Source organism: Asterias rubens, chromosome 2 (assembly GCF_902459465.1).
Source record: "Asterias rubens chromosome 2, eAstRub1.3, whole genome shotgun sequence".
In the NCBI taxonomy this organism is placed as follows: domain Eukaryota; kingdom Metazoa; phylum Echinodermata; class Asteroidea; order Forcipulatida; family Asteriidae; genus Asterias; species Asterias rubens.
This window is the reverse complement of record NC_047063.1, coordinates 5007336-5025295: the sequence shown is the minus strand read 5'-3', so window position 1 is coordinate 5025295 and position 17960 is coordinate 5007336. Positions and strand designations below refer to the sequence as shown.

At 39.5% G+C, this 17960-nt stretch overlaps 1 protein-coding gene across 1 annotated transcript in view; it reads left to right on the top strand.

The window, feature by feature from the left end:
• The first annotated feature begins 3171 nt into the window (after window positions 1-3171).
• Window positions 3172-17960, top strand: part of LOC117306930 (ATP-binding cassette sub-family C member 9-like) — a 46950-nt gene continuing 32161 nt past the window's right edge. The window contains exons 1-12 of the mRNA XM_033791509.1: window positions 3172-3341; window positions 4843-5480; window positions 5886-5962; window positions 6835-6997; window positions 7788-7988; window positions 9081-9233; window positions 10675-10830; window positions 11574-11708; window positions 12647-12809; window positions 13846-13886; window positions 15052-15151; window positions 16868-17037. Of these exons, the coding sequence (XP_033647400.1) occupies window positions 4914-5480; window positions 5886-5962; window positions 6835-6997; window positions 7788-7988; window positions 9081-9233; window positions 10675-10830; window positions 11574-11708; window positions 12647-12809; window positions 13846-13886; window positions 15052-15151; window positions 16868-17037 (1926 nt within the window). The 5' untranslated portion in view covers window positions 3172-3341; window positions 4843-4913. The remainder of the gene's footprint in view (window positions 3342-4842; window positions 5481-5885; window positions 5963-6834; window positions 6998-7787; window positions 7989-9080; window positions 9234-10674; window positions 10831-11573; window positions 11709-12646; window positions 12810-13845; window positions 13887-15051; window positions 15152-16867; window positions 17038-17960) is intronic.

Sequence of the window (17960 nt, the reverse complement as noted above, 5' to 3'; positions counted from 1 at the left end):
TAATTTTCCACGAATTTGATTTCGAGACCTCAAGTTTAGAATTTGAGGTCTCAAAATCAAGTATCTGAAAGCACACAACTTCGTGTTACAAGGCTGTTTTTTCTTTCATTATTATCTCGCAAATTCGACGACCGATTGAGCTCAAATTTTCACAGGTTTGTTATTTTATGCATATGTTGAGATAACCAACTGTGAAAACTAGTCTTTCACAATTACTAGTGTCCACTGTCTTTAACCCTGTAAGTTATTTATAAATATGTGAACTTTTAATTGTTGTTCTGTTCAGAAAGTTTCAAATGGCTATAAAATCTGGTTCTTTTGCAAAAACTTGTGGCGATTTTGAAGAAGATTCCGTCTCCACAGTAGATGCTGTTTGACTACAGGGATGACTGTTGTTCGTTATCATAAAAAATGTGTTGATAATAAAAATAAGTGTGAGGGGAAAATGGCTGACTGAAGGGCGATAACAATGAAATTGAATGACTACACTCACGCCTAAAAAAATCCTGCAGCTTCGATGAATTGTTAAATTGAATGATTGTGGTTGTTAAATCAAATGACGTACAAGTAAATTTGACTAGTCTTTCAAAAAAATCGAATAACCCTTTTCAGTAGCATTCGATTTCGTGCGAAATAGAGGCTGGTGGTTAAATTGGCTGCCCATTTTCCGAAATTTACCGAGAAAACCTATATTATTGGTCCTTTTTTTTTATCTCGAATTAGCTGTTGCAAACAACTCGCGCAAAAAAGTTATTGGCCGTTTCGACCCTGGTGGAATACTAATTTATTTTTCGAAGGCTAAAATTATAACAATCATTTATTTTTTGTTCAGATTGAGACATTGCTCCACAACAATTATTTTTTCTATCCATACACACTCTCTTTTCCCGCCTTATCTCGTTCTGATTACAATACTTCTATTTCTTCCCAAAATGCAGAGAATGGAAAATCGGGAATTATGGAACGCTTGGATTTGACGCGTTCGTTGTGGCTCAGACGTTCTGTGACAACATAAGTCTTTTCGGTTTTTACCCGTTCTACGCAGACCCCGACGGTAAACCTTTGAGATACCATTATTTTGATGGTGTTTTGTCATACAACTTCAATAATACCAGAGTACACAATTTTGGCAGAGAGTATAAAATACTACAGAAACTTGATGCGGAGAAAAAACTCAAGTTGGTCGCCGGTTCCTGTAGCCTTTAATCAAGGCGCAGCAGGCGGCGGCGGCACCCCGAGACATCTCCGCCGCTCGCGCTGTTTTTTCTTCTTCTTTCTTTCCGTGCGTGTTATCTGGGTCGTGCTTGACATCTCGGGGTGTGCCGCGTGCGCCTCGACTAAAGGCTACGGCTCCTGCAAACCGTAATCTGTTTTGACAAAAAAAAACTTCGTATGAGAAGTATTAATTGTTAATACATGTACACTCATAAAGCCACTAGTACGTATAGATATCTCAAAACTAAAAACTTTAATTTTATTTCCCCTCTTGGTGTGTACTTAAACAATTTACTGTAGATATTTTTTGCTCTATATTTTATTGTTTTTCCCCAAAATGTTTTTAATTTTCTTGTTTAAAGACCTGCTTGAACGAAAATGTCAAGTCGTAAACTTTGCTGAATTCCATTTAAAATGTTTTCAATGAATAAGGAAATATAGTGATATGATTATTAAATAGATCTTACTTGTGTAAAAAACAATCATTCAGAATATCCAGCGCTTTTCTGGGAGATTTGCAAAAAGCTCCGTCACGTAATCACTCTCAAACGTCATAGTTTGGAGCTCCAATATGTAAAGCCGCTTTCTGAAAGTTTGTTTTTACTCAGCGCCTTGAGTACCTTGTTTGGTAGATACGTGAGCTACATGTATATACATTGTAAGACTACGACATTAGTGTTATTTTATTTGTTGCAGCGTGGAGGTATAACAAAGCAAACTCCCGCAAATGACGTCAAATCATTATCCTTTGACGCGTGCCGTCAAAGGCAGAAGTGTTTTTAGTTTGTCAATACTTTTATGTCGGGCGGCCTGATATTTTAGTCGATAATTACGAGAAATTCAGAAATGCACACATATCAAAATTGCATTAAAATGGTAAAAAGAAGTGCATTAGAAACAAGTTAAAAATAGCATTTCCGTTAAAAAACATTCCGCTCAATCACCATGCTATTACTCAGTGTCTAGCTACGAATGGGTCAATATGAACATGAATAAAACTCCCGGTCGAAATTTATAATAATAATCATGGCTATCGACCACTGTCCTTCCTTACACATTTAATTAAACACAAATAAAACACAAATATATATATTGATGGTCTCTCCTCAATTATGGCACAGCTTATGAAGTCCTTCCTTTTATTATTAAAGCTCTATTGGACACCATTTTGGCGGTCATTGTTTGTTTCCCGGTGTTTGGATTGAAAACAATGTTATTATTAGTTTAAAAACCGTCGTCTTGTTTTGTGCTTTAAAAAAAACTTCATTCGGTGGCATAGATCATACATTACAAAAAATGTAAGCTTATAATTATTTTGAAATTTCATGTTTTCGTGAAGACATCATTAATTTGCAGGAAGTTACGAGAAAAAAAAATTAGCCCGGGCTCCAGATTTTGGGCGATATCATCAGAACCGCTGCACCTGGAAAGAAATTCGTGCAGGATGTAAAATTAAAGGTTCGCATTCAGCGTTCGTTAAAATTGTTTTAATGTTTTCGCCTAATAGTAATTTAACAACTATTATTGTAATGAGTTATTTTAACTTGCAGTTAATGCGATAGTGTTCTTCTCATATTACTTGTATCTAGTATTTAATATTCAATAGAAATAAAGATATTACATAATTATTGAGATTAAATTAAAAACAAGTTTTTTGTTTGTCTCGAAAAGATCCGGAGGCGGGCTGAAGCACTCGGCAAATTAAACTGAATTCATAAAACTTTACGAGATGAACACACTGCTAATTCTATGGGTGAACACAACGCATCCTTTAATTTTGTTAATCCAGAAACAATATTGTGTTAAAAAGGGACACACACAAAAATCATACTTACAACTTTAAAGCACTCTACGTTTAGCGAGTGCCTCGGGGATCAAGTTTCCAAGTAAAATAACCGCAATCCCCGCGAGAGGGCGGGCTAGTACATGTGATCCAACTCGTGCGTTATATGCGAATCGGCGTTTCATTATTTCTCTAAAAATAACATGTATGCTGACACTGAACGTAATTTACTGCCTTACGTTAAAAAAAAGGGCCACGTTTCGGAATGATGACATGAGAAAGATCCAGACAAACGACCTTGTGAAGCTGTTGCCGTCTGCTACTTGTGTAAGAGGCAAAAGAGGTAAGCTCGCTCCCAACAGTCTCACTTTTTGTGTTTACCTTTTATTTTTTTAATCGGGTTTTTAAAAATTAATCTCATTCTCAGTCTGCCTTGAAATTGAATGTACTATATTTATATTAGCTGATCAAAGATGCGATAATCTAGCTTAGCTTGTTGGGTCGGCTGTCTATGTTAAAACATGGACGAAGGAAGAGGAGCTCAAACGACCCGCAAAACCGCAGAGTAACAAAAGAATACCCTGACAATGCCCCTGTGTCTGACCAGTGGAAAAGATAGGACACCTCCAGCTGGACGGCTGATTAACGAGCAGGATTAGATCTGAATGTCGGACAACTCGTCCGTCGGACAACTCGTCCGTCGGACAACTCGTCCGTCGGACAACTCGTCCGTTCGGACAACTCGTCCGTTCGGACAACTCAACGGTTCAGACAACTCGACGGTTCGGACAACTCGACTATTCCGACAACTGGACGGTTCGGACAACTCGACTTTGAGACAACTCGACGGATGGCCAAGACAAGTCGACGGTTGAGCGGCCGACCTCCGTTACTGTCAGGTTTACACAAACTTTCCTGTATAATTCCTGCGATTCTAAAATATTGATCATTATTGTTTACCAATTATTATTTATCACAATAAGTGTGATGTTCCAGTGGAGCCATACATGCAGAAACATCTGTTACTTTTATTTACTTTATTGCAACAACAATAACAACTCGAAATGCCGCGGGGTCATGGTAAACAATAATAATAATAAAATCAATTATTCGTTTGCCCGGATATAAACCCACCCACCATAATATACCCCCTCCCCCCCGGGGAACGCCCTTGCATCATTGCCAAGTCGCTAGTCAGTACATCCCAACCCCCAGGCCGCTATTTACCCCTCCCGCCCCGCGCTGAGCCCCGTCACGGCCATCCGTCGACTTGTCTTGATCCCAAGTCGAGTTGTCTGACGGTTGAATAAATCATCCGTCGAGTTGTCCGATCCGTCGAGTTGTCTGAACCATCGAGTTGTCCGAACGGACGAGTTGTCCGACGGACGAGTTGTCTGGTGAGTGGTCTCCTTAGATCTCTTTGTACAGAAAGTGCGGTACCGCCGCTCTGCACCGTTGCCTGCGTGTAAAGTTGAATCATTGGAGACAAGAATTGTGATTATACACGTTTTCATTTACCGTTTGTGGTGTTTCACTGAAACATCATGGCATATTTTTTTATTTGTTGTGACTTTCCGGTCACTAGCGGTGGTTCAAAATTTGGGTATTAGCACATGAGGGTGGTTGGTCTTCAATTGTGTTTTTCGATTTGGTGAGCACAAGTGTACACAAATTTTATCAGGTCTCAAAAAACTTTTGTCTCTGTCCCATCCCAACTTGACAATCCTCCCAACCATGGACGTAGAGACGATAGCGGAATGAACTTTTACATTAGGCCCTATTGGTGAAAAACAAAATTAAAATAAAACAGAAAATTAATTTTTAAATATTTTTTTCCCTTAAAGGTTTCAAAACAGAAAGTTTGTAAAAACTTTGCTGTTTTTACAAGCACCTGTGCACCATCAATTTAGTTGAGATGATGATGTACCTCTGCCCACATCAAAATGCAACCTCTTATGAAACGTCGGTATGTAAAGGAGATCTTACAAGCTGCATCCCGCATCTTGGGTTCATTCTCATCTCATCTCTCCTCCTCCTACTCTACGGATGCTGCCCTCCTCTCAGACGGAGCAAGACACCATACACCCTCCGCTATACCTTCCACAATGTCAGATGGATCTTGCTTCTTACACTCATCTTCTTCATGATATTCGCCATCTTAGATGGAGTCTTATCAGACTTGAAGTCCGTTGCACCTCAGACGCAGCCACATCTGTACCTACCGTCTATCTGCGCTGGTGTAGCTGCCATTCTTGCCTGTGTGTACTACCATCATATGGAGGCGTGGCTTAGACCTGGCTTCATATGGCTTCTAGTGGCTTACTGGGTGCTAGCGCTAACAGGGGAGTGCTTAAGACTGGCAAGGTGGATGGAAGAGCCGGAGAATGCTGACGTGAGAATCGTTCGCTTCAGTGCAATTGTGGTCACCTTGTGTTCGTATGCAATGCTGGTGCTGTTGGAATTTTGTGCTTTTGTCGTAACAGTAAGTAAACTTTACTTTCCAAATTCGATGATTGTACACTGTATTATATTTTGTTTATTTCAATACCGAAGTGTTTTTGAAAGCACGGCTTTCCCCGAGAGTCCTATAAAAAAAAAACCAGACAAATCATTCAGATGGGATTCGAACCCATAACCTTTGCATTGCTAGAGCAGATCTTACCACTAGCGTCTGTAGCTAGAGGTGGTTCAGATCCTATGTGTTAGCAGCATGGTACTTCTTCGCTACACATCGCTTAATACACATGGGTGTATGGGTAAAACAAACTATATGGTCTGCTTCCCTGACGCAAAAATAACATTGTTCATTAGGTAATCCTATACAAACACTAGATTTCTCGTTTCTTTTTTACTCTACAGTTTTGGTAATATTTATCTGTTGTTTCAGGTTTTGGGCAAATCGAATGAAATGACAGATGGTCTTCCAAAGGATCTACAGAATCCGTCCATGAAATATTACATGAGGTGAGGAATGAATATATTTGGAATTTGAGTCCAGGGACTAAATCCAAGAGCTGGGCTTTTTTTTTTTTTTTTTTTTGGGGGGGGGGGAGAATTCTCAAGACCCTAGGACTTGCTGCCAAGAACCTTTACTAGACAGGGATTTTATTGACACGACCAGATTCAAAATGAAAGGAGACTAGAATCAACAAGAGAACATAATTTTATCCTCTAAACTAATTTATCTCAACAAACCATCAGAGAATATTTATCTCTTCTGTTTTATTGGTGGTACTAAGCAGGTTTGGAATATGTTTATGAGACTCAAACTCAACATTTGAACACCAAATGCAGCATCTGGAATGGACTGAAACAAACCGGTTCTCTCCGGTACAGAGGGTAAATGCCATGTCTGATCAGTACTGTGGTCTAATAATAGGGGACTTTCGGGACGCTTGGTGGCAGCAGACATATTTAACTACGTAAACAATGGACATTTACCTCGTAAGTCTGCTGCCACCTAGCGTTCAAAAGTCTCCTATTCTTTAAAGACAAACTGGAGAGTTGTATTTTCTGAACTGTGTAACTGTATTTTTATTACTAGTAACTTTCCATACTGTGCTTATTACCCATCATGCACAATGGTGTGCTTGAGTGTATTGGACACTACATCCCTCCCCAAGTCGAATTGGTGTTAATGGGGTTGCATTTAAATTCAATGTGCATGTGATGAGTGTATTGGACACTACAAGTACTACTGAAACAACTTCTGTGTCATCTGGAATCAACCAGAACAAACTGGTTCTATCTGTTATGCCACCATTTTCTAAATCTAGATTTGACTTGTAGTTTTAAAAACCCTGTGCCTTTTATAACCTCGGGTTACTCTTTTGCAGGTATGTGAGCTTTCCGTCCAAGGTTGTATTTAGTTGGGAGCTTTGGTTACTGCGTCTCGGAATCAAGAAGCCATTGGAGATAAGCGACTTGGGGGATCTCCCTAAAATGAGCTCGTCCCACTACAACGAGTCTATATTGGAAAGATGTATCAAGGAGGAAAAGGTATGTTTGAAAAAGGACTGATTTTTAGTTTTGATATTTCAGGATTCAGTTGACTTTATTCTTCCGTTACCTGCGAATTAATTTCTCTGAAATACAGCAACACTCATTGTTTGGACCTCCTCCCGTCGTATGCCAACGCTAGAGTTCCGGCTCAAGGTGTCCACATAGGTGGTTTGTGGTCTGCCACGGTAACAGCGACCCTGAGTAGGGGCCCATAGCACCAGCCTGCTAACTGCTAGCTCGGCATGTCTGAGGCAGTGAGCTGCTAATCTCAGCCTTCTTGTCCTATTCTTGGTGCTAACGCTCGGAAGTCCACTGTAGAGTTACTAGTTTGTGACATGCCTCTCCCAATGAATCTGTTTACATTGAAGCATTCTTATATAGCAGCCATCTTAGACATACTTGTACGCTACCTCCAGGAGCTCTTGACCTCTCCTCTCTCCCTTGCCCAAAGAGAGACCGCTCAAGATCGCTGCTCAAGCTCTCTATTAATCTGTAAAAATCTTCTGAAATGTATGTACTGCCTAAGAGGTTGACAGGATGTCGTCCTTCAAAACCAAGTTTTCTCGGGGGTCACCAACCAATTTTGTTTTAGTCTGTAAATTTGTTTCTGCTAAACACACCTCTATCGCACCACAATTATTAGAAGGGTGATGGTCTCATCGATTCAATAAGCTTGCTCTAGTCATCGTCAGAAAATCCAACTCCATAAAAATGTATACTCTATCAAGAGAATTGAAGACAGCAAGTGTTCTTCGTTTACTCCCTTTATATTTGTTCTACTTTTCAGGAGAGGGCTGTTAGAAAAGGTGGCCAGGAACACTTCTCGATTTATCGCATCATGCTGAAGGCACACTTCTGGTGGCATGTGAAAGCTTCGGTCTTGAAGATCGTTGCAGACACTCTACAGTTCATCGCACCACTCACCGTTAATGGGATTGTCACCTATGCCACGGTGTTGTACTACAATAAAGAACATACAATGGATCAGGTTTGTGGACATATAGTTTGTTTATCCACGTTTTGAATTTGTCATTGTTGGTCTTAGGGGTATTTCTGACATAGCTTAATTTTTATTTCCACTGAATTAATTTTTCTCAGTTGATTGGGTTAGGTTTTAAATTTGAAAGTCCATCAGTCATAGCCGTGAAGGCACACCCATAAGTCTAACACATTAAAGTCCTGCCGTCGATTTCACAAAGAGTTAGGACTCGTCTTATCTCGAGTTAGGACGAGTAACTCGTCCTAACTTAGGAATAATCTTAAGGTCTGCATGCTACAGTGCAGGGTTGGGACTCGTCCTAAGTCCTAAGATTAGTCTTAAGTTAGGAAGAGTTTTGTGAAATCGACTGCTGAAAGCCTTCAGTTAAGAAACAAAAGCAGCCACAGGAGGCCAGTACAGAAATGTCCCTAGTCGAAACAAATGGCCACAAAATTTGACCCGCTTCCCTTCTGCCAAAAAGCACAAAGTAATGGTCAAATCCTGAATTTACAACTTCCCATTGTTTCTCGAGTAAACATACTTCGCTTCAGTCCAAAGACGTCAGATGTCAATCAATCTCAAGTTCTAAGCAAAGTGTGATGTCAAAGTACAAATCATTATGGTAGTATGTACTACTTGTCTTAAAGACACTGGACACTATTGGTAATTGTCAAAGACCAGTATTCTCACTTGGTAAACAAACCTGTGAAAATTTGAGCTCAATTGGTCGTCGAAGTTGCGAGATAATAATGTAAGAAAAAACACCCTTGTCACACGAAGTTGTGTGCTTTCACATGCTTGATTTTGAGACCTCAAAATCTAATTCTGAGGTCTTGAAATCAAATTCGTGGAAAATTACTTCTTTCTCGAAACCTAAGTTACTTCAGAGGAGCCGTTTCTCAGAATGTTTTATTCTTACAACCTTTCCCCATTACTTGTTACCAAATAAGGTTTTATGCCAATAATTGTTTCGAGTAATTACCAATAGTGTCCACTGCCTTTAAGATAAATTATGTGCTTTATGAAATCCAGCCCTGAGCCATTTTTTGCATTTTTTCAAAGTGCTATTATAACTGATCTGACTCTTTGTCTCCTCTGTAGTCATCTGAGTTTGTGACTCTGAACGAGTTCTTCAGTAATGGCTTCATTCTTCTGGCCGTTATGACCGTCTTTGGTATCGTCCGGAACATCATGTTGCAAAACCACTACCACTACACAATCGTGTCCAGTATACACCTTCGTGCTGGAATGCAGGTAAGAATACTTTGTATCTATTCAGTATAAAGACATGACTACTGCATGCTGTCAGCACAGAGTTATAATAAGAACCTTATAAGTATATAGGATTTGAGGCATTGCATGGTGAGGTATCAATGTATATTTGGTTTGCGGCAACACCATGTGTGTATCTACTTGCCAGGTAGAGTTGTTCTTAGTGGAACTGTCTTGCTTTATTCTACTGCCGTGGAGTAGATAATCGGAGGTTCGGGAGACTTCTCAGTTCTGAAAAGAACTGTCCTGCTTTTAACTATTACCAGGGCGGATGGTATAGAAATTAGACTGGACTACTACTTTAGCTTATAGGATCGTAATTAACTGAACTGCCGCGGAGTCAGTTCTGAAATTGGTCTCAACGTTTCGACTAGCTTGCTCTAGTCATCGTCAGGAGACTGAAGAGGTAAGAGAAGAGTGACCTTATAAGTGCAAGTTCAAATCTGTAAAGACAAGTAGTGTAACTGGGGGACAGGGGGAGCAGCGTTATAATAGTAATAAGAATGACTTTTTATATAGCGCTTTACACACCCAAAGTATGCTCAAAGCACTTCCAACATTATAACCCCTTGCCACTTGGCCACATTCCTTAAACCATCTCAGTTCCCTGGGGAGAATACAGCCTGTGCAACAAATACGGCTACTAAGCTAAATAAATCACAAGACCAATCTCTGCCCTCACATTAACCCCTGGGTGGAGAGAAGCAGTTATAGTAAAGTGTCTCGTTCAGGGACACAAGTATCACGACTGGGACTCAAACCTTTAATCTTCTGAACAGAAACACCAGAGCATGAGTCGGTGTTCTTATCCTCGTGGCCACGACACGCCCTGCATGCATGTAGCTCACCAACCCACCGCTTATAACCGTTGCTACACCCCCCCCGGCTCTTACCACTGCTTAGAGCCTTTGCTATGGACACAGTACATGCAGTATATAGATTTGATAACTGTATAACCATTAGAAATGTGTGCCAGTCAGATGTGTCATTTAAGGACTCTAGCATTCAACAAGGCATTGCTGTTGGAGTTTAATGAAGTACAACATGCATATTGCACTCAAACATTAGGAGGTAGATATAATTATGAATCTTTTGTTTACCACATTTAGGGCTAACACTTATTGATTTTTGTTTTGCAAGACTTCAGTACAGTAATAGCAATGTGGAAAATGTTGTTGAATCAAGGTAAAAAAAAAAAACTAAAACTCTGCAAAACAATATCTTATGCATTGTTAATGTGTATGCAAAACATGGACGCCATGGTTGCATGTCATGTGAACACACAAAGTGCTGACGTATACGTCTCCGTTTAACCATCCATCGTCTTGCAAAACCTCTCCCATACATGTAATGTATATCTACTCGTCAACAATGTAAATACATTTCAAAATCGCATTTAAAAAAAACTTGATTGATTTTCTAGGCAGCAGTCTATAATAAAACGCTTTGCCTGTCTGGCTGGACAATGACCAGTGGTGCCTTGACCACCGGTCAGATCACCAACTTCATGTCAGTGGACATTCTACACTTGATGAACTTCTATCAATATGGCCACTACGCATACTCCCTTCCTCTTATGGTAAGTATAATATTATTATTATTATTATTGGTTTATTAAAAAACATTCAAACTTGGCAGCCAGAGGCTAAATTGCGTTTCAAATTACAGAGCATAAGAAAATATAGACGATGTGACCTATGTTTACATTCAAACCGCCCTCTGTTGACAAAACACTGTATATGTCATGTTTCACCGGGCAAAAAGACAAGTAGTCAGGGTAAGATTGCATACACTTTCTAGCTGGCTGCCAAAACACAAAGGTTTTGCCCGGTGGTATACGCACGAATCATGTTATGGTTTTCGAGTGACGTCGGCATTCACATCGACTGTATATACTATTTTTAAAATTACTGAAAAACATTAAGATATAAAAATATTTATTTAAGTACAAATACAAAATACAAAATATTCAAACACTAAAATACCAAAAAAATACAAAAATATGTAGCATTATAGTAAGGTTTGCAGTAACACCATGTAATGATAATCTCTAAATGAGTTGGGGTGGTTCTGAAGAGATTGACGCCTGATTGACCAAGGGGCTACAGAGCCAATTCGAAAACACTGCAACAGTAGATCCCTTGATATTAAGCGCTTGCAGTCGCTCCCAACTGTTTCAGAAGTCAATTTTTTCATGTACTTAATTCAGAATTTGGACTTTGATGCGCCTGTTTGAAATGGGTGCGAGATATTTTTCTTCAATATATCCTCCATTCTATGCCTCGTCGTAGGTGGCTAATCTTCTCATAATCTTGCTTTCAGATAACTGTGCTATTAATCATGCTGTACAGTCTCCTTGGTGTGGCCGCTCTGATTGCATCATCGTGTTTCATTCTAGCCATCCCACTCCAGTACCAGCTTGCAAAGCTGCAAGCAAGACTACGCAAAAGTGCCTTGGTAAGTTTGAAAACAAATAAAAAACCTCCCTGAGCCTCACTTCATTTTTGTTTGGGGAAAGGATCTGACTGCTCCTGGACCCAGTCTTGCCCTCCTCCTCCTCTGAAAACTTTGGGAGGAAGATTAGAGTTTTGGCAACTTCCTCATGTCTTCAATTAGAAAGGAAAGTCTACAAGATCATAGTGCTTGTAACCCAACATTTGGACACCATTTCTTGTTTTTTTCACAAAACAAGAAACTTATTGAATTGAAAAGACAAGACCACTGAACTTGTCTGGTGGTGAGTTTACTGGCCCTGCACTTAAAGACACTGGACACTATTGGTAATTGTCAAAGACGAGTCTTCTCACTTGGTGTATCTCAACATGTGCATAAAATAACAAACCTGTCAAAATTTGAGCTCAATTACACCCTTGTCACACGGAGTTGTGTGCTTTCAGATGGTTGATTTCGAGACCTCAAATTCTGAACTTGAGGTCTTGAAATCAAGTACGTGGAAAATTACCTCTTTCTCAAAAACTACCTCACTTCAGAGGGAGCCGTCCCACAATGTTTTATACTCCCAACCTCTCCCCATTACTTATTACCAAGTATGTTTTATTCTAATAATTATTTGAGTAATTACCAATAGTGTCCACTGCCTTTAAATCACTGGCCCCCCTGCATTTGGTCGTTTAGTATCAATTTCAAGCCCTGACCCTAATTTCCATTAATCCTGTGACTTAAGTTGTCATAAGTCATCGGGCTTTCATTTAAAACACTGTACGTGTCAAAGGGTTTCAAACAAAGTTCAGATCGATTTGACATTTTCCATTATTTTCCATGTTAATAATGTCTTTATTTTTTAAAAAAAACACATTTGGAGTACGGTAAAATGTATCATCTGTTTATTCTCTGATTGGTTAACAACTACGCTCCTCTTTTTGGTAATCACGTAGAAAATCTCTGACGATCGTCTGAAACAGACTCATGAGATGCTGCAAGGAATGAAACTGATCAAACTGTACGGCTGGGAGGAGATCTTCTGTGATGTCATCACCTCAGTCCGCAACAGAGAAATTAAGAAGCTAATGTGGGCAGTTGTGCTCTACTGTGTCTCAAGTACGTTCCTTGTTTTCATCAAGCATTTTCATCAAAATTCACTTCGCATTCGCACTGGGCTATACAATGATGTGTATATACTCGGAACTTTCCCAATTTCTGTGAAAACAAAAATCCAGAGGCAAATCACTTGGGTGGGATTCAAACCTATGACCTTTGCATCGCCTGAGCAGATGTCTTACCACTAGACCACTGAGCTAGCTCAGTGGCTAGAGGCAGTTTGAATCTTATCTGTTAGCAGCGAGTACCGCAACAATTTGATAGATGTTATTTTTACTTCGGGGATGAAGAATATAATTTGTTTTTATCCTTACACTGATGTGTATTAAGCACTTGATACTCAGTACTTTTTCAAGTTCTGTGAAAAACAAAAATCCACAGTCAAATCACTTGGGTAGGACATGAACCCACGACCTTTGCAATGCTAGAGCAAATGTCTCATGACTTGACTACCAAGCTAGCCCCGTGGCCAGAGGCAGTTCAAATCCTACATGTGTTAGCAGTTGGTACCACATTGATTTAACATATTTAAAAAAACAAATTTTTTTTTTACAAAATGGTTTTAAAAAAGGGGAATCAGAAATCATCAGTTTGTTGTTGCAAACGCATGAGAATGGAGGGAGTGGGTGACCACTCTTGACCTAAATAAACCAGGGCCATAAATACATTCTGTACTTACTGTGCAAGCACCGAATTTCTGCGCTAGCTGGGTAAGCAAAGAATGCTATAGAAAAGTTGAGAGTGCGCACAAGCCAAAATTCCCTGCTAACACGTGAAATACGCAGGTACGTAAGTGTAGAATTCCCTGCTTCTGTAAGCACAAAATATTTGCTTATCGTAAGTAGACCCATGAAATTGGACCCTGATTGGCAACATTTAGGGCTGCAACATACAGTTTTGTAGAACTATCTGGACGACCATCTTTGATTGGAAACTGAGAACGACCCGACCAAAGTAAATAAAGTTTATTTATTTTCTGAATCCAATAATTATGTTTCAAGCCTTTAAACAAATTCTTCAATGTTTTTCCCTACAGTTTTAACCAGTTACTTTATACCAGCCTTCGTCACTCTTTTGGTAAGAATGAATGTTTACAATGTGATAAATAGCTAGATAGTAGTTTTGTTAAGTAGAATGGACACGAAAGTGTAAATAGAATGTATGAAATGCAGTGTCAAAACTAGTGTCAAACTTTAGGGGGTGTGTGTAACAAAGGGGATACTCAATTTTTTTCTTCGGCCAATAAAATGAATAGTTCCATGTGCATTGTTTTTTCAAAGAAACCCCTTTTCAGTGCAATTGTTATCTCGTTTTTTTTTGCTATATTTTGTAAGGTAATTGACGTGAGAGTAAAAACAAATACATGCTCTGCATGTAAATTGAAAAATAGTGTATACAATATGGATGCCATTACGGAGGACATACAATGGAAAAATAGTGTATACAATATGGATGCCATTACGGAGGACATACAATGGAAAAATAGTGTATACAATATGGATGCCATTACGGAGGACATACAATGGAAAAATAGTGTATACAATATGGATGCCATTACGGAGGACATACAATGGAAAAATAGTGTATACAATATGGATGCCATTACGGAGGACATACAATGGAAAAATAGTGTATACAATATGGATGCCATTACGGAGGACATACAATGGAAAAATAGTGTATACAATATGGATGCCATTACGGAGGACATACAATGGAAAAATAGTGTATACAATATGGATGCCATTACGGAGGACATACAATGGAAAAATAGTGTATACAATATGGATGCCATTACGGAGGACATACAATGGAAAAATAGTGTATACAATATGGATGCCATTACGGAGGACATACAATGGAAAAATAGTGTATACAATATGGATGCCATTACGGAGGACATACAATGGAAAAATAGTGTATACAATATGGATGCCATTACGGAGGACATACAATGGAAAAATAGTGTATACAATATGGATGCCATTACGGAGGACATACAATGGAAAAATAGTGTATACAATATGGATGCCATTACGGAGGACATACAATGGAAAAATAGTGTATACAATATGGATGCCATTACGGAGGACATACAATGGAAAAATAGTGTATACAATATGGAAATTATCACCTAAAAGCTTTAAAATGTAACATTTACATGTACTCTGGTAATTGTAGTTTTGTATTACTGGTTATGCACAGAGTCTGTAAACCACTGACTTGAATTTCCCCCCCACAGAGTTTTGTGTTGTTTATTGTCTTCACCGGATTGCCTTTGACGCCTGCCATTGCTTTCACTACACTTACAATTGTCAACCAGCTGCGTTTCCCAGTCCGAAGTGAGTATCGGTGTTCTGTTGTTGTTTTGTGGTTTTGAATATGCGTAATAGATCTATGGTGAATCCTAATACATGTAACAATAATAATATTAGTAAAATTAAAGACGCTTGCTGCACATATCCACCCTTACGGGTTTTCAACGTGCAGGAATACAAAAACAAACGAAAGAAAACAGACACAACAAAATTAGTCTCCTGACGGTGACTAGAGCAAGCTAGTCGAAACGTTGAGACCAATTCAAGAACTGACTCCGTGGTAGTACAGTTGATCACGATCCTATAAGCTAAAGTAGTAGTCCTAGCCAATTTTCTATACCTTCTGCCCGGGTAGGAGTTAAAAAGGAGGACAGTTCTTTTCAGAACTGAGAAGTCTCCCGAACATCCGATAAATCTACTCCTCGGTAGTAGAATAAACAAAGACAGTTCTCTAAGAATAAACTCTACCTGGCAAGTAGATACACACATGGTGTTGCCGCAAACCAAATATATATTGATACCTCAAAATGCAATGCCTCAAATCATATAAACAAAATTAGTCCTTGAAAACTTGTGAAATAAGGTAAATTTTGAGAAGAGATTTAAATTTTGAGTTACAGGACATGATCTAAGATTAAGTGGTAGAATGTTCAAGACGCGCTGTGCGGCTGAAGAAAAAGACATGCCATTACGGAGGACATACAATGGAAATCTTTGTGCGCAACACGCATAACTATTTTGCCAATGAATAGTCATATTTTAACCTCAGTGAGGACACTATTTGAAATTTGAACACACCTCTTGCCTGTTCTGTATTCTGGCTGGCTGAAACACGGTCACGTTGGTTGAACTATTATAGTCTATTGATCGTGCGCGTGTGTTTTGCCGGAATAGTACCCGAGCGGGCAATAGTATTTGAAAATAGTGCCTGGTTATAGCGCCCTCTCTTGACTTAAACTTTGAACAGCAACTACAAAACCAAGTTCCTTTCTTTTCAAGATTTCTGTTCTTATTTCACATTTAAGACTGAGCTGTGTTATAACACATATTGACTGGCATAATTCGGTAACTAGTGTATGGCTATTCCCCCTTGGGCCTGTGAGTGACCAGAAGAGGGGCCTATTTCATTGGCTACCTCATTGCCATTCAATATGTGTACATGTATATTGTTTCCCCATGGGCAAGTTACCTCAACTTGTTCAGTGAATGACCCGCAGGACAAGTTAGAATGACCAGTTAGCTTTTCATATTACTAGTCAGTTGGCTTTCTTTTCTTGTCTGCATTTCTTATCAAATATGTTTCCTTTTTCAACACTTAACTAGCCTTATGGACCTCTTGGTAGAGAATGTCAATGGGAGACTTTGGGACGCTAGGGGGCAGTAGACTTACCGGGTAAATTTCCATTGTTTACGTAGTTCTTAGCGAGCGCACATGACCGAGAACAATGGATTTTACCTGGTAAGTCTGCCGCCACCAAGTGTCACAAAAGTCTCCCATTGGTCTGCGGGTGTTTTAACTAGCATTTGGCAAGTTGTTGAGGGAGAACGCTGGCTTGTGTATATTTAAAGGATTTCATTGGACTCTTTTGACAGTTAATAATTTTTCCTATTATAAGTAACCCAACTAACCTGTCAGTTTTAGTTTCATGGGAAAGCCTTGTTATTGTTTTTATTTAAATTATAACTAATCATGTATCGCACCATTATTAGCAACAAAATATATTGTGATTATTTATTCAGTGCTTACCAATACGATCAAGGTATTCATCGATAACCATGTGAGTGTCAAGAGACTGAATGCCTTCTTCATAGCTAAGGAGATTGAGAAAGAGTTAAGAGACGAACCTGGGTTCGGCAATAATGACGAGCTGCAGAAAGAGGATCTGGATCAGGACAATAACTGCAGCAAGGTGAGTTTCACTTTCACTCTTGTACTGTTTTATATAAGAACTAGAGGGCGCACTGGCCTACATACGCGCCCGGCATGCGCGCAGGCGGCCATTTTGTAAGTTGACAAAACAGGCATTGCTTAGCTTGTGTTTGTGCGACCATTTTGTAAGTTGAAAAAACAGCATCGCGTAGTATTCAATAAACACAAACTCCAACAAGTGTTTCTTATTCAACGCATGTACAGAATGGCGTGCGCGTGTCTCCTTGCGGTCCCGTCGCGTTTGTGCAAGAAGCATCACCAGTGCGCCCTCTAGTTCACATATATAACTCTATGGTATGATGCCAGGCTTGTGTTGGGTATGGGATTTTATTGGAGCAGTTTGCTTGAAGTTGTTCAAGCGTGGTGCATTTACAAGTGAGTCGTCAAGGGCATTCCACTCTACTAGGGTCCTTGGAATCAATGAGTTTTTGTGGATATCCAAACGGGCTCTGTGGGTTATGAAGCTGATACTATTTGTATGACGTGAGCGTCGGGTTGCTGGCATAAGGTAGCGGTGACTGGGGATGTTCACCAAGTTGTTGATCTTGTACATGAGGGTGAGCCTGGCTTGTTTTCTCCTCTCTTCCAGTAGGCACCAACCTAACTCTTCCAGGAGGTGCGTAACTGTGCCTTCGGTGCGGATAGCTGCCTTTGTACATCTGGCAGCGCCTCTCTGTATTTTTTCAATGTTTTTTATGTTTTCTTTCTTGTGGGGATCCCATGCCATGGAGGTGTATTCAACATAAGGTCGGACAAGGCTAGTAGAGTAGGCAGTCTTCTTGAGCTATTCTGTACTGTAGTATAACACCACTGCCCACTCTCATAAGCACAAAAAGATAATTAAGCACAACAAAAGATATGCATACCTGAATAAAGTTACCTGGCCAAAGTACCATGTCACAT